The sequence below is a fragment of the Cetorhinus maximus genome, chromosome 20 (assembly GCF_964194155.1).
Source record: "Cetorhinus maximus chromosome 20, sCetMax3.hap1.1, whole genome shotgun sequence".
NCBI lineage: Eukaryota > Metazoa > Chordata > Chondrichthyes > Lamniformes > Cetorhinidae > Cetorhinus > Cetorhinus maximus.
This window is the reverse complement of record NC_135898.1, coordinates 63,195,899-63,223,220: the sequence shown is the minus strand read 5'-3', so window position 1 is coordinate 63,223,220 and position 27,322 is coordinate 63,195,899. Positions and strand designations below refer to the sequence as shown.

The window sequence follows — 27,322 nt, the reverse complement described above, 5'->3', positions numbered from 1 at the left end:
TAGATTTTAGCATCGCTGTCTGGCAAGAATATGTTGGGTTCAGTTTGGACACCCAATTTACACCTCTGCTCCATATCAATGGAGCATAAAATTGGGCACTGTGTAAATTGGGTGTCAGATCGAACCAACTCCATTGTCGCTGGATGGTTTGGCTTAAAAAAGAGCTAATGCGGAAGAGCAACCCCCTCATATCAGCCCTAACTTTACCTTCTTTTTAGTTTGAACTCATGACAATATAAATGCAAGTTGTTGTTCCCACATTCAAACCCTAGAATAATTAAAAATTTGATTGGAAGCTGTAATTGACAGATTTCTGCGTGGATAGAATCATAGAATGACTACAGCACAGAAGGAGGTCATTCAGTCCGTTGAGCCCATGCTGGTTCTCTGTAAGAGAAACTCTTTGACATAATATCATGAATGATTTATGATACAATAAATAAAGTTCTGCACTTTTTCTATACTATTTATTATCTCTTGTATATCTCTAAGATCACCTCATAAATACGTCCTTTTAAAGCTGACAAGCCCAAACTTCCCTAATTGAGGCATGGGTTTAATGTTTCCTCTGAAAGACAATGCAGGGCTCCTGCAGTACTTCACTGATGTGTTGGTTTAAATTATATGCTCAAATCCATAGTACAGGTTGAAGCCTGTTCGAAGTGAATCTTATCACAAATCCAAACTGAGTGTTGTTCAGAACACTTCAAGACTTTTAAAATATCATCGCGAGAATCAAACAGTAAAATTTAACATAAACTGTGTGTAGAAATTTGCAGGGTTTGTTATGGAATGTTTTACCTCACAGAATCACTTGTCATAAACGTTGGTAAGCAACCATTTTGGCAGGGCAGAGCTGTTTAAGTTTGTGGTAAATTCAGATTGCCAAAAGAAGAGTTACATTTTACTGAACTAACCCATAATCCTAAATGTAATAAAAAGAGATATGTGTACACTAATCAGCATCTCTCAGTTGCTTCTTATTCCCCTGATGCTTTAAAACTACTGGCTAGAATTGTAGCATTGTGAATGGAAAAATCCAGCACTTTCATGGCAGAAGATCATGATATCATAACAGGAGAAGTGTAGCACAAAATATCTGGTCCCAGAATCTGTTTAACAGCAGCTTAAAAAATTAAAACGGAGCAATAAGAGGTTACTGAGAAATGCTGGTAAGTATATAGATATCTTTTTATCACAGTTAGATTGTGCAGCATGTCTGTAGAATGTACTCACTTTAAGTAAAGAAATCTCTGAAGACATGCTGTCCCAAATCGTTGACATAACCTCCCACTTGTAGGAACAATATGCTTGTTGACACAGTGTTATTGGTAGGGGAACTGCTAACACTGAGATTCTGTTACCAGGGTAGGAAGATTAAATATTTAGCAATTATTTTCAGCCAAGGAATAATCCTGGTACCTGGTTTCAATGTGACTAGGCAGAGGTTATTTACTTTTTGATGAAGTGACTTGGAAAAGGTCGGGGTAGTATTTCCTCAACACAACTGCTCTTATTAATCACATGTTGCCCTTGATTGTGGATGTCCCATATTCGACCCATGATTTGAAGGAGGACTGTGTGGAGAGTACTAGTCTAATATTTAATCATCCAAATGAATTTGTAAAGAGTAGGTCATGCGTGATGAATCTGATATTTTTCAAACTGGCCACTAAAGCAGTGGTCAGGGGAATACCTATGAATGTTTTTCATATGGACTTTCAGAAGGCATTTGATAAAGTCCCTCATAAGAAGCTGTCAACTTAAGTTAAAGCTCATGGAATTGGAAGCAAATTATTGACCTTGTTAGGAAATTGGCTGAGCAAAAGGAGACATAGTAGGGATAATGGACAGATGCTCTATTTGGCAGCATGTGACGAGTAAACCTTTTAGGAGCCTCAGATGGGTACCAGATTTTTTAACAACTTAGATGATGGGATAGAAATTCACAAATCCAAATTGTCGATGATACAAGTAGGTGGCATTGTAAGCAGTGTAAAATTCTAACATTACGAAGACATACTGATAGATTAAGTGAATGGGCAAAACTGAGACAAATGGATTTCAATGTAGACAAATGTTAGGTCATCTGCTTTGGACCTATAAAGGATAGAACAGGATACTTCCGAAATGGTGGTCCAAAGAGACTTGGGAGTCCAGCTACATAGGTCATTAAAATGCTATGAACAAATAATCAGAAAGGCTAGTGGAATGCTGGCCTTTATATCTAGAATTAAAATACAAGGGAGTAGAAGTTGTGTTTCAGCTTTACAAGCTCTGGCTGGACCACACCTGGAGTACTTTGAGCAGTTCTGGGCACCATATCTTAGAAGAATAAATTGGCCTTGTCGGGAGAATAGGTTTACTAGAATGATACTTGGACTCCAAGGGCTAAATTACAAGGAAATATTATGCTAACTAGAGTTATGTCCTTTAAATTTAGAAGGTTGAGGGGTGATATGGTGGGATTTTTCAAGATATTAAGGTGAACAGATAAGGTAAACAGAGAGAAACAATTTCAGCTGGTTGTGGAGTCTAAGGCCTGAATTTTCATTCGGGGTAGAGGTGGGACCAGAGGTGGATGGGTCGGCAATTTCCCATTTTCCCATCACCAGCTGGCATGCCAGTTTTTCGGCATGTTCTCACCTCCAGGCCATTTTGGAAAAGGCTGGATTGAGGGTGGGGGGAGATGTCTATTAGGCCCCTAACGGATCTATTAAGGCTACCCTGCCAATGCCATCTGGAGTTTTCCAGTCAGGATGAGAGCCCCCTGCTGAAGCTGAAACACGGGCATGGGATAGTGACAGTCTGGGCAGCCAGTGCTCCATTCTGTATCTGCTATAGCCATAGGGCTACAGTTGTGGCTACTGGATGTCCCTTGGCTGACCCCCATCTCCCCCCTTCCCCCCCACCCCCCACCACAATGATGGCCTCGCAGCTGTGGTCTCTTTTATTTATAAGTTTACCAAAAGGTCTTTAGAGGGCACCTCCACCACAAGGCACCATCTCTTTCTCCTACATACGTCGGCAGCTTCCATCTCTTATGATGGGGCTGCTGATCTTGCATTGTTGGAGAGCCTGCTATAGGTCCTCCAGGCTTGGGAGCCCAGCTGCCAATTGGATGAGTCTCCAGGAGGCAGCCACCTAATTGGCTATCTCCTTGAAAATCACTTCCAGGGTCCCGCAGCCACATCTCACTGGGTCCAGATCCAGAATTCATCCTGGCATTGAGATCAGGACACAGGGACGAATATCCAGCCCTAAGATTTGCTGGTGTAGTCAACTTCAAAACAGCCCTTCCAGGAGTGAAATTAAGAAACGCTCCTACATGGAAAGGATGGTGGAAGTTTGGAATTCTCTTTCAGAAATCACTTTTAGTGCTACATCAATTATTACATTTAAAACTGAAGTTGATAAGATTTTTGTTAAGCCCAGGTGTTATGGCATATGAAGCAAAGATATGGAGCTAGGTTGCAGATCGGCCATGATCTCGCTGGAACAAACTCGAGCTAAATGGTCGTCTCCTGTTTCTAGTTTCCTATTTAACTTTAAAAAACACCTCCTTGAAGGATTGAAGTAAATATTTATCCTTAAAAGACAGATTTAAATTAAGATATATCATTTGTTTTTAAAATGTTTCCTTAAGAACTAATCCATGCTATGGCATCAGGGTTCGGACTAATAAAACCCTTTTTGTTTTGTTTTATTTGAAATAAAAAGAGGGGGATCGGTGGAGAGACATCAGCAGGAAGTGTCAAATTGACCTTGAGCAAACCACCAATAGTCTGGACTCACCTTGGACTTGTTTGGCCAGTTCAGAGGAGTGTCAAGAGAATACAGCTTGGCCAAGTGATTCAAACCCAGCATCTGCTGTAACCAGTTTAATCAAAGACCTCAGCCTCAGTGATCGAAACGGCCATCCATCAGCACCTCCCAGCAAACGGCAGTGTAGGTCGCTGTCATTTTCAGATGAACTATCAAGCTGTCGGTCACCATGGAAACCTAGTGGGTCAAAGGTGTGGACTCCAGTGGATAAAAGACGTTGCCACAGTGGGAGCAGTGTGCAACATTGTTCAAATGGGGTATCTACAATGCAGAGGAGCTCAAGTTTTAGTCTGCCTTCAAGATCCAATGTCTTTTCTTTCTCGTATGAACCCTTGGCTACCAATAACAGGTCTGTGTGCCCACAGAGGCAGGGCTTTTGGACCTCACCCACTTTTGGAAGGTTTAAAGATGACCTGCGTCCTGATTCCAATTCAGGAGTTGCGTCCGGGGTCGATCTCCTGCGACCTCTTTCTGTATCTCACGAGCAGATATCTGTGCTGGAGCTCAGCACGCCGTCCACAATGGGTATGTCTGCTGCAGCCCCAGAACCTGTGCAGCAGACCAGTCGGCTACTCCGATGCAGATCACAGCCGTGTGTCCACAATGATCAAAAAGTTGGGATGAAACGTCGCAGACCAGAAGAAGATCAAAGGCCATCGCTTGACCTTGCCAAGATGACTCAGGTATGAGGTGTCACTGTGGCAGACTCTAGGCTCAGGCTAACTTTCATTTTCAACTCCCTTTCCCTTTAAAAACACAGAAAAATAACTGGAGTAATAATGGATTATAAATCACATTGATGTATATTCTACTACCCCATATGCACACGAGGATATAAACACATTGGTGTGTATTATGTTGTAGTATTGATGGCAAAACTGTCGACATTCACTATCATTAATCTTCTGAAACTGACAGCAACTTCTGGTGCCTGCACATGTGCAGTTAAACATGGAAATCCAGAGGTTACTGTCAATGATTCTATGCTTCTCCAGCAGGTGCACTGCTGACGGCACCCGCCGCCCCCCCACACCCACCCACCAACCCCCAGACTGCAATCAATTAGAAATCACTGAGTTGACAAGAACCTCCACTTTATGCTATTATTCTTACTGTGAAAACCCTTTAAATATTTACATCTTGTTGAATGAGCTGTAACTGGGTTTAATGGTGTACTGAGCTCATAATTACTGTGAAGCAACCTTGCTGGCCCTGAGTGACTAATTTTTATTTGTGGAATGATAAATTTCTCCATTATGATTACAAACAAAATCCACACAATTTCAGAATTTTTAAATAAACTTTATTGACATCACAACTTCCTGCATGTCCCAATCATTTATTTTGCAATCTGTAAAATTTAAATTAAATATGAAGGACTCAAGTGATTTTTGTTTCCTGCTTTGCTGTCTGTGAGAATGCTTCAACGTGATTGGCTGCTAATTTTGTTTGATAAGATCACTACTTTTGCTGGATGCTTGGTGCTCCCTTTGACATGGAACCAAACTGATATCAGAAAGGGAAAATCCATACCTCAGATATTGCTCGGCCTTTGTGGGCAGCTTTCTTCAAAGTCAGCATCAAGTCCCATTGGTTCGGTTCTGATCATGCTTCCCAGGCCATTGACTGTGACTTGTGTCAAGTTTTACAGTATGTAAAACAGATACGTTGTAGTGTGAGATCATTTGACATTTTTGCAAGATGACATTGATTTTCCAAGAGAGTATTATTCAGTTTTGTACACCACTTCAATAGAAAAGTAAAAAGTTGTTTAAAGAGAGAACATATGGGGATCAATATTTTTGTTTGGTTACTTATGTAGGACAAGAATAGATCTGAAAGAAGACTTTTCTAAACATGTAAAATAAGCTGCAACATTTCCCTTTCTTCATTTTTGAGCTGAGTTTCCATGCTGCAAAGGAGCTGTCTAATGTCGTCAGCATAAAACATATTTTTACCTCAAACACTGACCCACTTCTTGTGCATCTTAAATTATGTTCACTGCCTTGTGTGCAGTCAGAATTATTTCATTTGATGCAGCTTTGTGACTGCAGTGAAGTTAAGCTGTGTGGATTGCCCCTGGATTGGCTTGAGTTTCTGAGTCTGAGACCATCAAAAATCTAGCACCAAATCACAAAGTCAGAGATCTCCAAGGCATGTTTTGCTCTGGTAATGATTAAGCAGGACATGGAGGGGTTGAGCCAATGATCAATTCATCAATGACCCAGGAAGTCTATAACTGATCCCAGATACAATAAGTGGTGCTTCGCAAAACCATTTTCATCTAAAAAATAAGACTGACTTTTAAAAATATATTCAATTGAAATGTCACTAAAGAAATGTGCTCATGAACTGGAGGTTGTGCAAAGTGATTAGTAGAAGGGATTCCTCATGTTTCCAGTTGCTTTTTCCATTTGCATTTTTTCCTTGGACTGACGTGGATAGAACTTTCAACTAACAGTGGGGGAAGGGTTCAGGTGGATGGAGATTTAGGAATCCAAAGAGAAAGCAAAGATAATAGAACACTAGCAATGTGGGTAAAGACAAGGTAGCAGGACAGGAGTGACAGAGAGTTAACAGTTAAAGTGCAGTAGCAAATAAGGTTCATGCAAAGAATAGTAGTAAGAAAATAAAATTGAAGGCTCTTTATCTAAATGTGCAAAGCATTCACAATAAGAAAGCTGAACTAGTAGCATAAATAGAGATAAATTGTTTATGTCTAACCACCATTACGGGGACAGGATTTCAAGGTGACTAAGGTTGGGAAATAAATATTCCAGTTCCTCAAGGTAGTGTCCTAGGCCCAACCATCTTCAGCTTTTTCATCAGTGATCTTCCCTTCATCACCAATGTCAGAAGTGGGGATGTTCGCTGATGATTGCACAATGTTCAGCACCATTCGCAACTCCTCAGATACTGAAGCAGTCCATGTCCAAATGCTGCAAAACCTGGACAACCTTCAGGCTTGGACTGATAAGTGGCAATTGACATTTGTGCCACACAAGTGCCAGGCAATGACCATCTCCAACAAGAGAGAATCTAATCATCTCCCCTTGACATTCAACGGCATTACCATTACTGAATCCTCCACTGTCAACATCCTGGGGGTTACCATTGACCAGAAACTGATCTGGACCAACCACATAAAGACTGTGGCTTCAAGAGCTGGTTGGAGGCTGAGAATTCTACAGTGAGTAATTCACCTCCTGACTCTCCAAAGAGTGTCCACCATCTACAAGGCACAAGTCAGGAGTGTGATGGAATACTCTCCACTTGCTTGGATGAGTGCAGCTCCCACAACACTCAAGAAGCTTGACACTGCCAGGACAAAGCAGCCCATTTGATTTGCACCTCATTCACAGCCTTAAACATTCACTCCCTCCACCACTGACACACAGTGGCAGCAGTGTGTACCATCTGCAAGATGCACTGCAACAACTCAAAGGCTCCTTCCAAACCCATGACCTCTACCACCTAGAAGGACAAGGGCAGCAGATACATGGGATCATCACCACCTGCAAGTTCCCCTCCAAGTCACACGCCATCCTGACTTGGAAATATATCGCCATTCCTTCACTGCCGCTGGGTCAAAATCCTGGACCTCTCTCCCTAACAGCACTGTGGGTGTTCCTACACCACAGGGACTGCAGCGGTTCAAGAAGGCAGCTCACCACCACCTTCTCGAGAGCAATTAGGAATGGGTAATAGATGCTGGCCTAGCCAATAACGCCCAGATCCGTGAAAGAATAATAAAATATTCCAAGGTGCACAACATTTCAAAAAGAGACACAGAATGGAGCCCTGACAGCGAAGTATAACAGGAGGATAGTAATGAGAGAGGATTTTAGTTCAGAAAATCAGGAAGTAGAATAGTATGGGTGAAGACTAGGAATAGCAATGGTCAGAAAACACTCGTGGGAGCCGTTTATAGGCTCCTTAACAGTAGCTATACTATTGAACAGAGCATTAAACAAGAAATTATTGGAGCTTGTAATAAGGGCAATGTAATAATTGTAGGGAACTTTATTCTTCATATGGACTGGACCAATCAAATTGGAAAAGCTGGTCTTGAAGATGTGTTTGTAGAATTTTTTCATGACAGTTTCATGGAACAATACATTGTGGAACCAACTACGGATAAAATTATTTTAGATCTAGAATTATGCAATGAGTCAAGGTTAATTGGTAATTACACTGTAGAAGGTCCGCTGGGAAATAGTGATCATATTAAAATTGAATTCAATATTAAGTTTGGAAGTGACATTCTCCAATTACAAAAGAGAATTTTAAACAAAGCCAATTACTTAGGTATGAGGGGAGAGCTGGCTAAGGTTGATTGGGTAAATAGACTAAAAGGTATGGTGATAAATAAACAGCAGGAAACATTCAAACAGACAATTTAAAATGTTCAATAAAAATACATTCAATAACAAGAAAGATTCACCACCATAGCTTACTAAAGATGTTAAGGTGGTATAACTTTAAAAGAAGAGGCTTATAATGTTGCAAAGAACAGTAGTAAGTTGGAGGATTGAGAATATTTCACCAGAAAAAGGCTACTAAAAAGTTGATAAAAGGAAAAATTAGAATATGAGTGTAAACTAGCCAGGAATGTAAAAGTTCTTATAATCTATTTTTACAAGTTTATAAAAAGGAGAGTAGCTAAATTAAACATTAGTCCCTAGGAAGGAAGGGACAGGAACAATTAGCATGGGAAATGAGGAGATGGCAGAGTCATTGAACAATAGACTCATAGACATCTACAGCACAGAAGGAGGCCCTGCAGCCCATCCTGTCCACGCTGGTCAACAAAGATCTGACTATCCTAATCCCATTTTCCAGCACTTGGCACATAGCCTTGGAGGTTTTGGCAAGGCAACAAATATTGTGTCTGCCTTAGCAGTAAATGACCCAAGTTATATGCTGGAAATGGAGGGTAACTTGGTGGCTCGTATGTGAGGAAATTAAGATAATTAACATCAGCAGAGAAAAAGTATTGGAAAAACTTAAAAACTGATAAATCCCCAGAACTTGATGGCCTGTCTGCTAGGGCTCTAAAAGAGAGAGCTGCTGAGATATTGGATGCACTGGTTATGATTTCCCTAGATGCTGGAACAGTCCCAGTGGATTGGAAGTTAATAAACATAATGCTGGTATTCAAGAAAAGAGGGAGAGAGAAAACAGGGAACTACAAGACAGTTAGCCTGACAACAGTCATCAGGAATGCCCCAGAATCTGTTATTAAGGGACTCCTACAATCATTCTCTAAGCGCATTGTTATGATCGGACAAAGTCAATAAGCTTTTATGAAAGACAAGCAGTGATGTATTTATTAGAATCATATGAGGATATAACTAGTAGTATAGATAAAGCCAGTAGAGGTAGTATATTTGGGTTTCCACAAGGCTTTCGATAAGGTTAATATGCAAGATGAGAGCTCATGGAATTGGGGACATGGATAGAAGATTGGTTAATGTACATGAAGCAAAGTGTAGGGATAAATGGGGTATTTTAAAGTTGGCAGGCTGCAAGGGGAATGCTGGGGATTCAGTGACTTACCATCTATGTTAATAACCTAGGTGAAGAGACAGAGAGCAATGTATCAAAGTTTGTTGATGATACAAAGCTAGGTAGGAATGCAAGCTGTAAAGATGACAGAGGCTGCAAAGTGATGTAGACATGTTAAGTGAGTAGGCAACAAGGTGGTAGATGTCGTATCATGTGGTGAAGTGTGAGGTTAATCATTTTGGTCGTATGAATAGAAAAGCAAATATTTTTTAAAAAGCGTGAAACTTGCAAATGTTGATAGAATAGAATCAATACAGCACAGAAAGAGGTCATTCGATCCATCGAGCTCATGCTGGTTCTATAAAGCAATCCAATCAGTCCCATTCCCCTGCTCTATCCCCATAGCCCTGAGAGTTTATTTCCCTTGAGTGTCCATCCAATTTCCTTCTGAAATCATTTATTGTCTCTGTTTCCGCCACCTTCATAGTGGAGCGAGTTCCAGGTCATTACCACTTGTTGCATAAAAAATGTCCTTCCTCACGTCCTTCCTGCACCTCTCGCCCAAAACCTTAAACCTGTATCCCCTAGTCCTTATACCATCAGCTAATGGAAACAGCTTTTCTTTGTCTATCTTATCCAAATCTGTCACAATCTTTACACCTTTATCAGATCTTCCCTCAACCTCTGCTCCAAGGAGAACAGAGAAAAACCCCAAGCCCTCCAACTAACCTTGTGGCTAAAATCCCTCATCCTTGGAACCATTCTGGCAAATCTGCACTTGTTCAGAGGGACTTGGGTGAACTGGTACAAGAAGCACAGGAAGTTAGCATGCAGGTACAACGAGCAATTAGAAAGACAAATGGCATGTTGACCTTTTATTGGAAGGCGATTGGAGTACAAGAATAGGGACATTTTGTAACAGTTGTACAGGGTTTTGGTGAGATCACACCTGGAATACAGTGTGCAGTTTTGGTCTCCATATTTAAGGAAGGATATACTTGCATTGGATGCAGTACAGCGAAGGTTCACTAGATTGGTTCATGGGATGAGAGAATTGTACTATGATGAGAGGCTGAGTAAATTGGGCCGATACTCTTTGGAGTTTAAAAGAATGATCTCACTGAAACATACAAGATTCTGAAGGGGCCTGACAGGGTAGACACCGAGAGGTTGTTTTTCCTGGCTGGGGAATCTAGAATGAGGAAGTGCAGTCTCAGGATAACTGGTTGATCATTTAGAATTGAGATGAGGGGAACTTTCTTCACTTAAAGGATTGTGAATCTTCAGAATTCTTTACCCCAGAGTGTTCTGGATACTCCATTGTTGAATGTATTTAAGGTTGAGATAGATAGATTCTTGGTATCTCAGGAAATCAAGGGATATGGGAGCAGGCGAGAAAGTGGAGTTGAAATCCAAGATCAGCCATGATTGTATTGAATGGTGGAGCAGGCTCGATGGGCTATATGATCTACTCCTGCTCCTATTTCTTATGCTCTTATGACATTTTTTCACCTTTTAACTGATGTGCCACACATTTTGTGCTTAGAGAACGTTTTGTAAATTGCGTTAGCAGATTTTCCAATTCTGTCATTTTTGAATAATCATCTGCATTTTTTAATACCTCTAAACATGTTATTACTTAGTCCGGTATGAAATATATCAGACAGTAAATGAAGCTTCGGGGATTCTAGAGCAGCTTCTGAGCTCCAGCCAGTTTGACTGCACCTTATGTCTTTGAGGCTTGTCTGAATATTCAGTTTCATAAAACATTCTTAGAATTGGGAACATCCTTTTCATGTCATAGGAAGGTGCCCTCATTCTATTTAGTGATGTTTACTATCTGTTTGCTGCTACTGCAGCTCTAAGGGATTTTTCAGATAAGAGAAGGGTTGCTAAATTATTAGACTATTAACGGTGGTTAAGAAAATATAGCAAAAATTCCCCCTTTTTCTACTATTTGTTACTCATAAAATGATTTTAATATTAACCTATTTGTTTCCAGCACACTTTTACATTCTCCAATATTCCCCTTTTCCTTATTGTTTCCTGCTGGAATATGATTCAATAGCTGCTAGCTTAACCATCAGTGCCTCACCATTTTATTAAAGTTAGCAAAGGCAGTGAGAAGGTTACTTGACGACGGAGTGAGGGGTGGGAGGGGGATTGTTTTGGGGGTGGGTAGGGGAAGGTTGGAGGGGGTCAGAAGATATTAGTTCTGCTTTTCCCTCTAACTCAGGGTCACCATGACTGTAGCACTCAAATTGTATTAAAAGTGGTACGTTTATTTATTAAGCCAACGGAGAAGCTAATCAGTACACTTTCACTGCAGCTTAAATATGATCACTGCATCACAATTTTTTTAAAATCCAAGAACACACTTGGAGATATCAAAGAGATTTTCCGATGTATCAGAAGTCTTGCTGGGCAGAAATAATTCTTACTTTGGTAGCAAATAAATTTAATTTAATGAAGATGGTAGTAAAGGAATAAAATGGTTGAAAGTTCATCTACAGTGGTGTTTTACAGTAAAATATACTTGTGCTGTTTCCTTATCTGTATATAAAGTAATAATTATGTTTGCGTGCAGATCTTGCAGTCAATTAGCTTGCTCTTTGTGTATGACTCGTGTTCATAACAGATGCGTTTTATTGAGTCAAGGTTAGTTGCATAGTGGGATTTTCAGGCACACATTAAATAGGCTTTAATCAATATCTATAGTGTAAGGCACTTGGAGATTCCTGTGGAACCCCTTAGGAAACAAATTGCTCTCTTATCACAGCAAACAGAAATGGGCAGCATTGTCATGTAATCAATTGTTTGCTGACCTTTCTGCAGTTTCTGAATACTTATTAACTTATGATGATCATAGAATCTTAGAAAGAATACTGAAAGATGTTGACTGAGCAATATGAGTCTCTTCAACTCCAGTGCTTATATAAAAGATTAATAATTTAGCTGATAATGCTATTTGCCAAGGGTAGCAAATGCACAATAACAACACTAAATGTTGTATACATGGTTAACATACAATGATTTCATTACTGTAATCTAATGCAAACTGGAACCTATCTTGGAATTTCAGCGTAACTAAAAACATTACTGTTTCATGCCTTTATAATATTGTAATACCATTTTTAGTGGATCACACAATAGAATTTTATAAAAGTTAGTGTTTGTGACAGATGTTTGAAATTATTATCAACAAACGTTTAAAAGCTTCACTTACTGTGACATTAAACATCACTGCTTATGGATAGGAGTGAATGTCATTCCACTAACATCATGTACAATAATATAGATCTCCAGCGTGATTGCTAGTAAAGCTATGTTTAGGACCTTGCTGCAGGCAAGATCTATCCTCGTCTCCCCTTCCACTTGTGTTGTTTTATTTTGCAAAGCAGCAGTTCCATCAACTCTACAAGCTAGGCTGAGGTTGTTGGTCAATTTAGTGTGGTGTAATGATCCTGACATTGGCGATAAAAGTGAGAGCTACTAAACTATATATAGTATGATTGTCTCTCACTGTATCCTTTCTGTGCTGTGCTAGTTACTTTGGGTGTTTTACAGCAACTCATTTGGATTCCTTGTTAATATGCACATTTGCTGTTTTTGTTTATTTGGCTTATGTACAGTATGGGAGAGGGGCGTTACAGTACTATGAGGCGTTGAGACATTTTCATCCAACATTTTACTTGCTTGTGTGTCTCCATGAATCTTTTACAGTTGTGAAGTGCATGTTCTTCTGTGTCCTTCCAGGATAAATTGCACTTCCTGAGGTTTGCATGGAGCTGGATTTTACGCTCCCCTGTCACTGGCTTTGAAGGCAGGGGGGGTTCGCAAAACCTAGCGAGTGGCCTGCTGCCACCTTCCCGCCCACCTCCAACTTGTCTGAAACTTTACAGGGGACGGCGGAGGTGTCGGGCAGCTCGCCTGCCCTTGGAGCTATCGAGGCCCTTAAGTGGTCAATTAATGTGACTTAAAGTCCTCATCCAGTCTCCCCTGCTGCTATGTTACCCTCAAATGGGTAGCCCAGCAGCTTTTGCTGCACAGGCTGGTGTCGGACAAAGATGGGGATCTCCTTTGTGAGTCCTCTGTACCCATTGGAGGCAAACCACCACCCTCTGAAGTCATAATTCCCCTTTTAACCCTCTCCGCCTGGTCTCTGAAACCTGGCCACCCATCTCCCTCGCTGGGATTTGCCAGCCTGGCCCCAGTGATACCCCAGACTTACCTTGAGTCTGGGCTCCTCTTCATCTGGACCGCCTTTAGTCCCACTCCTGCCTGGTGTGGCCGGCAGGTATCTTGGGCGGGACTTCCTCCCGAGATAGGGGCAGAAGTTTTACCTTAAAGTGATTAATGCTGCTCCCAGCATTAAATTGCTGAGGGGCAGCCACCGGTATATTGCCTTTTTAGCCAGGTGGTTGGGAACCATGGTGCCCCATAAAATCCAGCTCATGATTTTTCTCTCTGACGTGGGATTCTTTGCATACATCAACGTGGATACTTGACTGAGCCCTGAAATGACTCAGTATGTGGACGATTGGGCTGCAGACAGGGATCTGAAGAGAATATCTTTGATCCTTAGTCAGTGAGTTTATCCAGATGACTCATGCTCAGGTTAACACTCAATGTCTTTTATAAGTTGATGCAGTTGGGAGTTTGTAAATATTTCCACATTATAGACCAGCCCCTCTCAGTTTAAACATCTTTATTTTCTTTCCCTCCCCCTCTCATGTCACACATCATTCACTGTTCAGAGAGTGGACTGACAGCCTACTATGCTAATGCTTTGCTAATGCTGTTGTACAATTAACAGCAAGGAGATGTATGAGAGAAGCTAAGGCTGGCTGAGCTGCTGTTTCCTTTTACTTTCCCTGTGGAGAACTACTCTGATTTTGGCCATTAGCACTGGCAACAACCCAGAATCTATCAGGAATTTTCAGAATGGGAAACACAGTGGCCCAGCCCTCACCTGTACTGGAAAGCTAATATGCCACACCAACTTAAGTGCGCAGCATATGGGATGGGGGTTAATTTGTGTAGCTCAGTGAACCAACTTGCTCTGCTGATTTGTACTCTGCTGGAACAACATTAACATAGTTACATCTTAAAATCTTTCATGCAATGAAACTAGAATAGGATTCCGGACATCAGAGATGTCAGCTAGAAAATTGTCCCTGGAGCTAATGTGAATGAGGAGAGATTGAGCAGTTTAGGCCTATACTCGCTAGAGTTTAGAAGGTTGAGAGGAGAACTAATTGAGGTATATAAGATGCTAAAGGGGATAGACAAAGTAGACGTGAAGCGGATGTTTCCCCTTGTGGGGCATTCTAGAATGAGAGGCCCAGGGGTGGTAGATTTAAATCAGAGATGAGGAGGAATTACTTTTCTCAAAGAGTCGTGAATCTGTGGAATTCACTACCTCAGAGTACAGTGGATGCCGGGACACTGAATAAATTTAAGGAGGAGATAGACAGATTTTTAATTAGTCATGGGTTGAAAGGTTATGGGGAGAGGGCGCGAAATTGGAGTTGAGGCCGAAATGAGATCAGCCATGATCGTATTGAATAGCGGGGCAGGCTCGAGGGGCTGAATTGCCTACTCCTGCTCCTAGTCCTTATGTTCTTATGAATCTCTCTGTGTCACACAAACCTTACTAAAGATTCTGGCTTTTAATTTCTTATATTTTAAAATTCTTCCATTGCTGTCATCAGCCATAGAATTGTGGTGTCATTTTGGCATGGAAGGAGGACATTCAGCCCATTGAGAACATACTCTGTGTAGAGCAATCCAGTCAGTCCCATTCCCCCACTCTATTCCTGTATCCTATCCAGTTTCCTTCTGAAATCGTTAATAGTCTCTGCTATCACCACCTTTATAGGCAGTGAGTTCCATGTCATTACTACTCGCTGCATTAAAAAGTTCTCCCCCCCCACCCCCCTCCCCACTGCATCTCTTGTCCAAAACCTTAAATCAGTATCTCTTAGTTCTTGTACCATCAGCAAATGAGAACAACTTTTCTATGTCCACGTTGTCTAAACCTGTCCATCAAATCTCCCCTCATTAATCTCCTTTGTTCTATGGTGAACAATCCCAACTTCTCCAACCTAACCTTGAAGCTAAAACCCTCTGCATTCTTTCATGGACCTTCACATCCTTCCTAAAGTGTGGTGACCAGAATTAGATATAATGCTCCATGAAGCATTTGTGGAGAATTGGTCAGGACTTGAGGAGAAGAATCTGTTTGGTCTATGAAGAATACAAATCCATTTGCCTGGATTTGCTGCTGTAATGACGGTGAAACTGTCAGCATTCACTGTAATTACTCTGAAAGTGATAGCAACTTCTGGCATCTGTACATGCTCAATTAAACACAGAAATCCAGAAGTTGCTGTTAGTGATTCCCTGTACTCCACAGGGCACACTGCTGAGTCCTCGCAGATGGAAATCAATTAGAAATCACTGAATTGCTGCGAATTTCCACTTTTTTTACACATGAAAACGTTAAGCTTTGCTCCTCCTGGCTAATTTCATAGTTGTGGAATGTTAAATTTCTCCATTGTCTGATGAAAATTCCAAAGATTTAAAAAAAAAACCTGAAGTTTGTTTAAGATATTTTAGCTGTATATGTTTGAAAAGTATTAAATGCTCTGAGGATCAGAAAATTTGCAATTATGACTGCATTGGAAGATCTGGTTTCCAACCATACAGAGCACTGAGTGCAAAGGTTTTTGACATTTTATGACTCAGTTCATAGTTGAAGTAGCAGGGTTTAAATGCAAAATTCTTATTTTTGCCAAAATTCTTTGTGTAGAATATCTCTAATCCAAATTCTTTCAGGGGTTCTGGTTGCCAGATGGATGTCTGCTTATAGCCGTCAAAATTTTAATTTTTAAGGTTTCTAGCTTCCTGACAGCCACTGTAATTTGTAACTTCAGATGGGTAGCTGCAGCAAGATGTCATTACAATGTTTATGGAACTGACCAACCTGAGGGGTATTAACAGGGTTCCTGTTTTAATCAGATCTGGCTAATCCAATGAACTCCCTTTCCTTTGTTCTGGCCCACAAGTGATAATTCTGGCATGCATAACCACTTACCTGATGTATACCACATTTGGTATAGGATTTCATGGAAACTTTAGCCTTTCCCCAGCCCATTGTTTTTTTTTAAACACTTTGTCTTTAACACACAATGTGTCCCATCACGTTGGTTGCTGGTCGCTGTGAAGTACTATTTGAAGGTCACTTTTGTTTGCTGTATCTTGGTTTCCTTTAAATGATTTTTGTTATATTCTGTAACGTGTATCTGTTTGCTGTCATGTGTCATTAATACTTGCTGAGTGCCATACAAATAGATTAGACTGATTGATTGTAAAATAAAATAAAAGAAACGGTACAAACTGAAACCCAGAACAAGCCTGATGGGTTTCAATGTTCTTTTCAAACCAATACATACAGAGCTGTCATCACTACAAAAGGGTTGGGCTGTTTTGAGTTCCCAAGATTGTCTTGAAATACGGGTTCCAGTCTCCGTTATTGTCTCTGACTAGCCACTATTTCCTCCTTCAGTTTTTGCAATCCCTTTGATCTTTGAATATGTTACCTAGATTACAGCCACCATAGCCTCCTTTTTGCTGTTAAGTATAGACCAGTTGTTTTTGGATTCTAAAGCAATGATTTGTACACCACAAATTTTCTCCACAATCCCTTTTAACAGGGCCCACAAAGCAGCTGACGTGGTCATGCTCTTTATTGTCACATAGTTACACACAATACCTGTATGGATATAGAAAAGCACAGTAATATTTCACAATGTTACTGACCTTGTATTCCTGCCCCTTCTCATCACAAGCAAGTGTAATTAGTAGAGTGGTTTTGTTTTATCTCATACTCCTGACCAAAAACTGTTACCACCCTCTACCCTCCTGGTAGAAACTGGCAGAGTACGGCACCACCACTATAAAAGTGGATATACAACCAACATCCACACCACTTCTGATTTTGTATGGTTTTACATGGACATTTCTAGTTTTACATGATTTGTGTAGGGCAAATCATTTTTGATTTAAAAAAAAAAATCCCCTTATTTTCATTTAAAAAAATCCTGGATCTTTGAAATAATTGTATCATGATGGCACTGGGTATGATGTGCTGTGCTTTGCATAGATCTTTTTCTTTTATTTCTTGGGCGTTCCGGAGATACAACTTGGAAAAATATAATCAGAATAATGTCTTGACCTCGTGCAGCCTCAGTGGTTTCTGGCTAATGTTATGCTACAGGCCTGTATGAAAAGACTGTTTAGTCATAATACTTCTCTTGAGATTTTTGTTATTCACACGATGGTCACATGTTTAATTTGTTACATAAGCTATTTTATTGCTAAAATAAATAGATGGAACCTGTTGATGTCATTCTATCACCAAGTATATATTCTCTGAAGTCATCTTCAAAATGAATCCAAATAGCCAAAAGGCACTTTGCAATATTTAGATCTGTGGGAGACAGAGAGTCTGCCAACTTGAGAATTTTTCCTTTTTCAATCAGTTCGAGCTGCTGTGAGCCAAATGCAGAAGCTCACCAAGTAGATTCCAACATCTCTTCAAAAGAGCACCTCCCACACCCTCCTAACCAAACAGGATGGTACAGTTTCTGAGAGAAAATAACTTAGAAACAATTTTCACAGGCCTACCTGCATTCAGCTTCCTCTTTGCTAAAGAAAAACTGTCCTTTTAAGATGTGTCATATATTGCTGCAGAGCCTAAGGCCTGAGTTTTTGTAATGACGGAGAGGGTCTTTGGCCTAGCCAAAATGGTGCTGGAGACCCAATTCTGGAAGTCCCGCCCCTGAACCTGGCACCCGCATTTTTGTCACGGGGGAACAGGGATGGGCTGTAGTTTGCACATTTGTGGTTCACAGCGGCAGCTGCAGATTTAGAAGTGCAGTTGCCATCAAACAGATCCAATTTTCACTAGTGGGATATCCAAAACATGGCTTGTGGGCTTTACACTTTTCAGAAGAGGGTCTAAAGCTGTCGGAATTCTATGGAGAGCTAGGGGTACACTTTTGGAGAGGTTAGGTGCCCTTTGGGATTATTAAAACTAGACGTGTGTAAAAAGTGGATAAACTCATTGGAACTGTCAAGGCATTTAAATTGCATTGGAATTGCTAAACTTATTGGGATGGTTAAGCTGTCCAGGTATTTCAATTTCCTGGGCTTTGGTTTGTATGAACAAAATATTTTGCAGTTTAAAGAAAAATGCTTGCTATTTCATGCTGTCTGTTGGCATAAGCCTGAGGGCTATCATAGGATTTGTTCTACATGACTGGTTTCACAACTTATCATTATCGTAGCTTGGGCTAACAAGTGGCAAGTAACATTCGTGCCACACAAGTGCCAGGCAATGACCATCTCCAACAAGAGAGAATCTAACCATCACCCATTGGCATTCAATGGCATTACCATCACTGAATCCCTCACTATCAACATCCTGGCAGTCACCATTGACCAGAAACTGAACTGGACTAGCCATATGAATACTGTGGTTACAAGAGCAAGTCAGAGGCTAGAAATCCTGCGGCAAGTAACTCACCTCCTGACTTCCCAAACCCTGTCCACCATCTACAAAAGCTCAAGTCAGGAGTGTGATGGAATACTCTCTACTTGTCTGGATGAGTGCAGCTCCAACAACATTCAAGAAGCTGGACACCATCCAGGACAAAGCAGCCCACTTGATTTGGACCTCATTCACAGCCTTAAACAGTCAATCCCTCCACCACTGACGCACAGTGGCAGCAGTGTGTACCACCTACATATGCACTGCAGGAACTCACCAAGGGTCTTTAGACAGCACCTTTCAAACCCATGACTGCTATCACCCAGAAGGACAGGGCAGCAGACAGATGGGAACACTGCCACCGGGAAGTTCCCCTCCAAGTCACTCATCATCCTGACTTGGAAATATATCGCCGTTCCTTCACTGTTGCTGGGTCAAAATCCTGGAACTCCCTCCATAACAGCACTGTGGCTGTACCTACACCACATGGACTGCAGCGGTTCAAGAAGGTAGCTCACCACCACCTTCTCTAGGGCAATTATGGATGTGCAATAAATGTTGGCCAAGCCAACGATGCCCACATCCCATGAATGACTGAAAAAAAACAATAGGGTGTCTGAGTTTGATTGACAGCTCCAAGTGGTTATAGAGTCGTTGTGGAGCTATGAATACAAATGTTTGTTTTTAAAAGGGATTGAGCACTTGAATAAAAATGTTTGTTTTTATGTAATATTTTGTCATTTGAAGCAATGCAAATGTGGTGAATGGGTTTTTATGAGTGAGGGTATTTTAAAAGAAAATCAAGCCTGCAATAGACATTTAGAACTTTATTTAATATCAGCATGGTTCCTGATTCTGCTCATGGTGGATACTGGGTGAGTTGGCATGGAAGCTGTAAGGGCAAAGGGAGGTGGGTGGGGGGGCATAGGTTAGCATGAGTTGACACTAAGAATGCATAGAGGCTATAAAGGGCCTTGGGAACGGGTAGAGGGGCATAGGTTGGCAAGGATGGCATGAGAGGGTCATGGGGTTGGGTAGAGGGCATAGATTGGTATGGAGGGCATGTGGTGGCATAAGGTGGTATAGGTTGGCATGGATGGGGCATGGGAAGTTATGGGAGGGTGCGAGGGGATGTGGTGGTGGTGAGGGCTAGAGGGACTTTTTTTTTACATAGATTCATAGAAAGTTCACGGCACAGAAGGAGGCCAGTTGGCCCATCATGTCTGCACTGGTCCAATCGAACCACCCAGCCTAATCCCACTATCCAGCCTTTGGTCCATAGCCCTGCAGATTACTTCGGGTGCACATGCAGGCATCGTTTAAATGAATGAGGTTTTCTGCCTCCATCACCCTTTCAGGCAGTTAGTTCCAGACTTCTACCACCCTCTGGGTGAAGAAGGCTTTCCTCATCTCTCCTCTAATCCTTCTACCAATAACTTTAAATCTATGACCCACAGTCACTGATCTCTCTCTGCTAAGGTAAATAGGCGTTTCCCATCCACTCTATCCAGGCCTGTCACAAGTTTGTACAGCTCAATCAAATGTCCCCTCAGCCTCCCCTGTTCCAGGGAGAACAACCCCAGCCTATCCAATCTTTCCTCAGCTGCAATTTTCCAATCCTGGCAACATCCTCATAAATCTCCTTTGTACCCTCTCCAGTGCAATCAGGTAACCAGAACTCCACACAGTACTCACAGTTGTAGCCTAGCTAATGTTTTATATAGTTCTAGCATAACCTCCCTGCTCTAATATTCTATGCCTTGGCTAATAAAGGAAAGGATTCCATGTGCTTTTTTAATCACCTTGTTGAACTGTCCTGCTACCTTGGGGTCTGCGGACATTCACTCCAAGGCACCTCACCTACTCTCCACCTCTCAGTATTCACCCATTAATTGTTTATTCCTTTGCCTTATTTGACCACCCCAGATGCATCACCTCACACTTCTCTGCATTAAATTCCACTTGCCACTTTTCTGCCCACCTGAGCAGACCATTGATACCTTCCTGCAGTCTACAGCTATCCTCTCAAAAACAATTTTTGTGTCAACTGAAAACTTCTTGATCGTTCCCCCAGTGTTTACATTCAAATCATTTAATATATACCACAAAAAGCAGGGGACCCAGTACTGAGCCCTGCGGAACCCCACTGGAAGCAGCCTTCCAGTTGCAAATTCATTTATCAATAATTACCCTTTGGTCTGAATCGTCCCTGATTTGCACTAAGTGCGGTAGAAAGCAGGAAAAATTATGCTTTACGTGTCAGCCGCAATGGCGGCTTCTCACACCGTATCATCCCAATCCCACTGCATTAATTATGCATTCCCAGGAAACGGGCCGTTTTGATGGTGGTCAGGCTCTCGTTGGCCTGCCACACCATCACTTCACCGCTTCCTCATGCCGAGCGTCATATTTAAAGTGCAGCTGCGCGCACACACCTCAGTACTTCCAGCCCACAACTGCTGCAAGGAAGACATGGCCCTGAAAGGCAAAAAGACTGCAGCCCCCAGGTTTAATGATACGTCCCTCGATTGCCTTTTGGACACTGGAGGCCTGCCGTGATGTTCCCCTACTGGCTGCAGGGTGGGCAGCAATATCACCAATCTGGCTTGGGTGGCGGTGACCAGTGCCAACACCCTGCAAAAGAGGACAGACGCCCAGAGCCACAAGAGGATGAATGATCTCTGTTCCGCCAGGGTAAGTCACTCCCTGCATTACTCTAAACTCACACAAACCCATCACACATCCACAGGGATCTCGGACCTCAAGGGACGACACCACTAACTCTAACACACACCTTCATATCTTCCTCAGACTCATATCCTCTGGAGCTCACATCCTCATCCTGTCTACGTCTACGCTCACCACACAAACATTCCACGCAGTGTCATGTGCCCTGCTCACACTCTCCCTCCATCTGTTTTCATGCAGGAGAAGCCTGCTTGCATCAGCAGGGAGAGGTCCCAAACTGGGGGTGGAGTGGCCCATGTTAGACCCCTCACTCACTTTGGGGAGTGTGTCATCGTGCTGACTGGTGAGGACGTGGCGATGATGGTGAGGATGGCGGTGAACACCCTCGTGCGGACCTTGCACCACATCACCCCTCCCTCAACACAACTATGAGTGCTCTTTCTCCTGCTTTTGACTCTGCTGCCATGCACTAATTCTCTCTACTTTGGTTCACAGGGAGCTCTGCCAAGTGACTGACTCCCCTCAGCCAGCCAATCCCTCAGCTCCATCCACGTCCTCACCTCCAGCCCAGGGGACACCTCCTCTATTTAAGAGCTGGAAATAAGCAGCCTAGAAGACCCGTCACAGCGCTTACCCACGCCCTCCACTTGCGCAGAGATGCACACCTTGATGGGACCTAGATCTAGAGCAGGCTTGGGTTCACAATCTAGTGGTCATTGCATGGACACTTGTCTGCAGCAGGAGGAGGCAGGAGCTCCCTGGCACTTGGAGGACTACTGGGGAAGAGGCATCTGTGAGGTCCAAGTCAGATGACGAACCTCTAGACTTGGCCTTCCACCTCATCCTGGAGAGTCAGCAGAAGGTGGGGGAACATCACGCAGAGCTGTTGGAAGCCCTCAACAGAGTGGTGTGTGAGTCAGAGGACTGTGTCCACTTGCTCTCTGATGAAGTGGTGCCCACATCTGCGTGTATGAAGGTCTCCATGGGGAGGGTGATGGACACCATGGAGACCCTGGTCCAGCAGAACATGGGAGATGTGTGCAGACCTGCACTCCATCGCGGGAATCTTGTGAGTTCCTGCAGTTGCAACGCTAGAGGGAAACTGGGCACCTTGACGTCCCCCAGGTGCTCCTTTCCCTCAAGGAGTCAGGCCGTGGCACCCGAAGGGAGGAGGAGCAGCAGCTGGACGCCCCTGGGTTATCCACTCAAGAATCTCAGAGGCTGTCCTCTCCCTCCAAATCCCCATTGCATGTTAACCCCCCTCAATCTCATCCTCTGTCACCGCAGAGGGAGCAGCTGACACACAGGAGGACAGCCAGAGCAAGCCGGGGCCCCCAAGGCCTCAGCTCTCTAGAGGACCCATGCCAAAGGCTTTAGAGGCAACAGGGACAACCACTGCACAGGCTGTCTCCATCCCTGCTGCAGATGTCAGGGCAGCACCTAGAAGTCTAAAACGTTCAAAAGTTAAGAAATTCTGATCACAAGTGGTTGCAAATATATGCACTTCCACTGAATAATGTGTAATGGTGTGTTTCAGCTTCACGTGTCCTCCCACTGCGCCCCCCCCCCCCCCCCCCCACCCCCCACACAACCCCGCTACTAACAGTTCAGCTGCACGTAGCTGGCCCATGAGTGATTCTGGAGGCAGAAGTGTTTGTGTGGCAGGGCCTTTCGGAGCCTCGTGCAAGTACTCTCCCACAGGCGGATCCTTCCCCCATCACACTCACCTCAGTGTCCTGAGCATTTTCAATGCTGCCTACTGGGGCTCGCTTTCAATCAACCATCTGAGCTGACCTGCATCTCCGCCCACCCACTGATCACACTTCCGTGCAGCACCTGATCTTGCCCACCATGACTTTCATTTCACTTTCGATTTAGCCGGCACGGTGGTAATATAGTTTTTCTTTCACTCACCTGTCCCTTCCCCTACCCCAGTCACCCATTTCCTTTCCCCCATCACTGTCGACCCTCCTGGCATCATCTTCCATTTCTCCTCCGTGACCTACCAGCCACAACCCTTTTCCATCGGGGATGTCCAGGTGAATGTGCACATTCCCTTCCCTCCTGAAAATCCCACCCCTATCCACATTAACCTCCCCAACCACCTCCTTCCCACCCCCAGGGTCCGTGTTTGCCTCTGAGACCCCACCAACTACCCTCATCATTGCTTCTACCAATAACGTCAAACCTTCACCCTCGCTCTGCCCTCGGCCATACATACCAGTACCTTGTATCATGCCCACCCTCAGTTCGCTCCCCAGGAGGCGGTCATGGTCTCAACAGAGCCCTCCCTTGCATGTTCACCTGGACATACCATCCCCTCCGGACCCCTTCCCCCACCTCCCTCCAGACCCCTTCCCCCATCTCCCTCTGGACCTCTTCCCTTCCCCTCCCTCCCTCTGGACCTCTTCCCTTACCACTCCATTCCCTTGCCCCCCCTCCCCCTCCCCTTAGTACTTCCCCCTACCTGACTCCTTCCACCACCGTGATTCCTTCCCTTACACCTACTTCCCCAGTTGCCGTCTTCTCCCCCCTTACCCCCTCCTCCCCCTTAATTCTTCTCCTCCCAACCTCAGCCCTGGCCCCCGACATCTCTTCTTCTCCCAGTTGATCCTAGGCCACACTCTCCCACCTCCAGGTACATCTCCCTCACCCAAACACAGCTGGACCATCCTCTCCACCTCCTCGACCATCATCCATTGTGAGCAGACCCTCACTGGTGAATTTCCACCTTCTGTGAGCTGCTTTGCTGTGGAGCCATGTCCATGAGAATCCACCCACCATGCTATGGACCTTCCTCCAGGGTCCCGCTGCTGTGGGGCTGCAGCATCTTCTGTTCCTCAGATGCCCACGATGTGAGCAAGGCCCTGGCGGGTAAGTCCTGATTTCACGTCACACTTGTGCAGACGTGTTCTGCACCGACATCTTTTCCCGCCGATGTGGGCAGACGATCCAGAGGGAAGGACGATTCCGGCAGGCTGACCTTTATAATGATACCCACATGTGTTACAATGAGGTTCCTGACGTCTGACAGTGGGAAACGCGGCCCGTCATCGACAGGCTGAGTGGACGATTGCAACCTGGTTTCGCAAGGTCATGAAACCGATTTTTTGCCTTCTCACCATATTGTCCACTCACTCCGCTGAACCCGCCCGATGCCAGCAGGCATGGAAAATTCTGCCCTTTGTTTCCTGTTGCTGAGCCAATTTTGTATCCAGCTTGCTACGTTCTCCTGGATCCCATGGGCTTTTATTTTTTTTAACCAATCTGCCATTTGGACCTTGTCAAAAAGCCTTGCTAAAATCCATGTAGACCACATCAACTGCACTGCACTACCCTCATTGATCATCATTGTTACTTCCTCAAAATTCAATCAACTTTGTTAGACATGACCTCCCCTTAACAAATCCATGCTGACTGTCCTTGATTACCCTGAGCCTTTCTACCTGACAGTTTATCCTGTCTCTCAGAATTGATTCCAATAATTTGCCCACAACCGTAGTTATTCAGTCTATTCCTTGCTCCCTTTTTAAACAAAGGTACACTGTAAGCAGACCTCCAATCCTCCGGCACCACACCTGTATCCAGTGAAGGTTGGAAAATGATGGCCAGACCTTCCATTATTTCCTCCCTGGCTTCTTTAAACAGCCTGCGGTACATTTCATCTGGCCCTGGTGATTTATCCACTTTTATGGATGCCAAGCCCTTAATACTTCCTCTCTCCCCATGTTTATCACAACCAATGCTTCACACTCCTCCTCCTTAACTACAATGTCTGCATTGTTCCCCTCTTTTGTGAAGACAGACACACAGTATTTATTAAGAACCATTCCCACATTTTACGCCTCCACACACACAGGTTACCTTTTTGGTCTTTTATGGGCCCTACTCTTTCCTCAGTTATCCTCTTACTCTTAACGTATTGATTGAACATCTTTGGTTTCACCTTGATTTTGCTTTGCTTTCTTTCATGCCCTCTCTTTCCTTTCTAGTTTCCTTTTTGATTTCACCCCTCCACTTTCTATACCCCTCTCTGCTTCCTGTAAAATTGTGTTTTTTGTGTCTGCCTTATCTTACCCTGAAAGCTCATTGACATCCAGGGGGCTCTATATTTGGCTGCCCCAACCTTTTCCTTTGTGGGAATATGTTTACCCTGAACCCCTTGAATGTCCCCTTTGAATGCTTCCCGCAAACATTGAATTACCTTCAAGTAGCTGTTTCCAGTCCACTTTTGCTAAATCACTTCATAGCTTAGTAAAATTGACCACAATTTAGAACTTTAATTTCTGTTCTATTTTTGTCCTTTTTCATAATTATGTTAATACTGACTGAATTATGATCACCAGTACCACAAATGCTTCCCCACTACCGCTCCTCCCACCTGTCCAGCTTCTTTACCTAAAACTAATTCCAGAAGCACATCCTCTCTTGTTGTACCTGCTACATGCTGGCTACAAAAGCTCTCCTGAATGCACCTTGGGAATGGAAGGAACTTTATTATTTTCACACTAAAGCTACCGCAGTTAATATTGGGGTCGTTAAAATCTCCTACCATTACTACGCTATTGTTTTTGCATTTTTCAGATATTTGCCTACATATTTGCTCTTCTATCTCCCTCTGACTGTTTGGGAGTCTATAGTAGTCACAACACAGAGTGTGACTGTACCTTTTTAATTCCTAATCTCAATCCATATGGCCACAATTGATAATCCTTCTAACATATCTTCCCTCCTCACGGCTGTAATTGCTTCTCTAACCAAAATTGCCACCCACCTCCACCCTCACCCTCACCCTCTGCTTTTTAACACTAGTATCTATCTCATCTGAAAATCCTGTAACCAGGAACATTGAGCTCCCATTCCTGTCCCTCTTTAAGCCATATTTCTGTAATAGGTATGATGATATGCTGCCATATTTCTATCTGTGCCCTCAGCTCATCTGCTTTATTTGCTACTCCTTGCATTGAAATATATATCCTTTAACATTGCCAAATTTCTTTTTTTATTTTCTATCCTTTGTTTCCTCCGCCTTCCAGACTCGCTCTCTAATTTTTAGCCTGCCATTCCCATTTCTGATTTTGCTCCAACTGAGTCTACCCTCAGGTTCACGTTCACCTGCAAAACTAGTTTAAACCCTGCCCAACAGCACTAGCAAACCACCCCGCAAGGATATTTGTCCCAGCCTTGTTGCAGTGCAAATTGTCCAGCTTGTACAGGTCCCACCTCTCCCAGAACCCGCCCCAATGTTTTATTGGTTTTCTTTACACTGGGACGAAGTCCCGGATCAGTGGGTCAGGCCTTGCGGACAGCCCACTCCGCACCTGGCAGCCCCCATGCCTGCCTCCGAGCTCTTTCCAGGGGAGTTGGGCCCGATAACACCCACCCCCTGGAATGAACATTAGACCATCCAGGCATTTTCTCCTGAGTCGGGTTTGCAGAGTTGGGAATTTTTCCCCCATTCTGCACTCCTGACACTGAAGTGAAAATTCAGGCCTATATTTCGCCTGAAAACTTGCTTTCAAAATGGTTGTTAGAGGGTGGGTAAGCTGCCTTGTAGTCTTTCCCGCTATCACATTATGTTTACGACTTTTAAGGCACTGCCTTTTCAGTTAAGAAATATTTTGAGTGTAATATTTGACTAATAGTGATTTAATAACGTTGAGATTTTACACACACTGCACTTTTTAAAGTTTCCAATTAGTGGCTGCAAAATGGGTGCATATGAAGGTGAATAGGTGCTAATTC

At 43.3% G+C, this 27,322-nt stretch overlaps 1 protein-coding gene across 1 annotated transcript in view; it reads left to right on the top strand.

The window, feature by feature from the left end:
- The window catches only part of fam53b (family with sequence similarity 53 member B), a 124,632-nt gene that overhangs the window by 50,571 nt on the left and 46,739 nt on the right, over positions 1 to 27,322 (top strand). Inside the window, exon 4 of the mRNA XM_078564850.1 lies at positions 3,721 to 4,508. Within this exon, the coding sequence (XP_078420976.1) occupies positions 3,721 to 4,508 (788 nt within the window). The remainder of the gene's footprint in view (positions 1 to 3,720; positions 4,509 to 27,322) is intronic.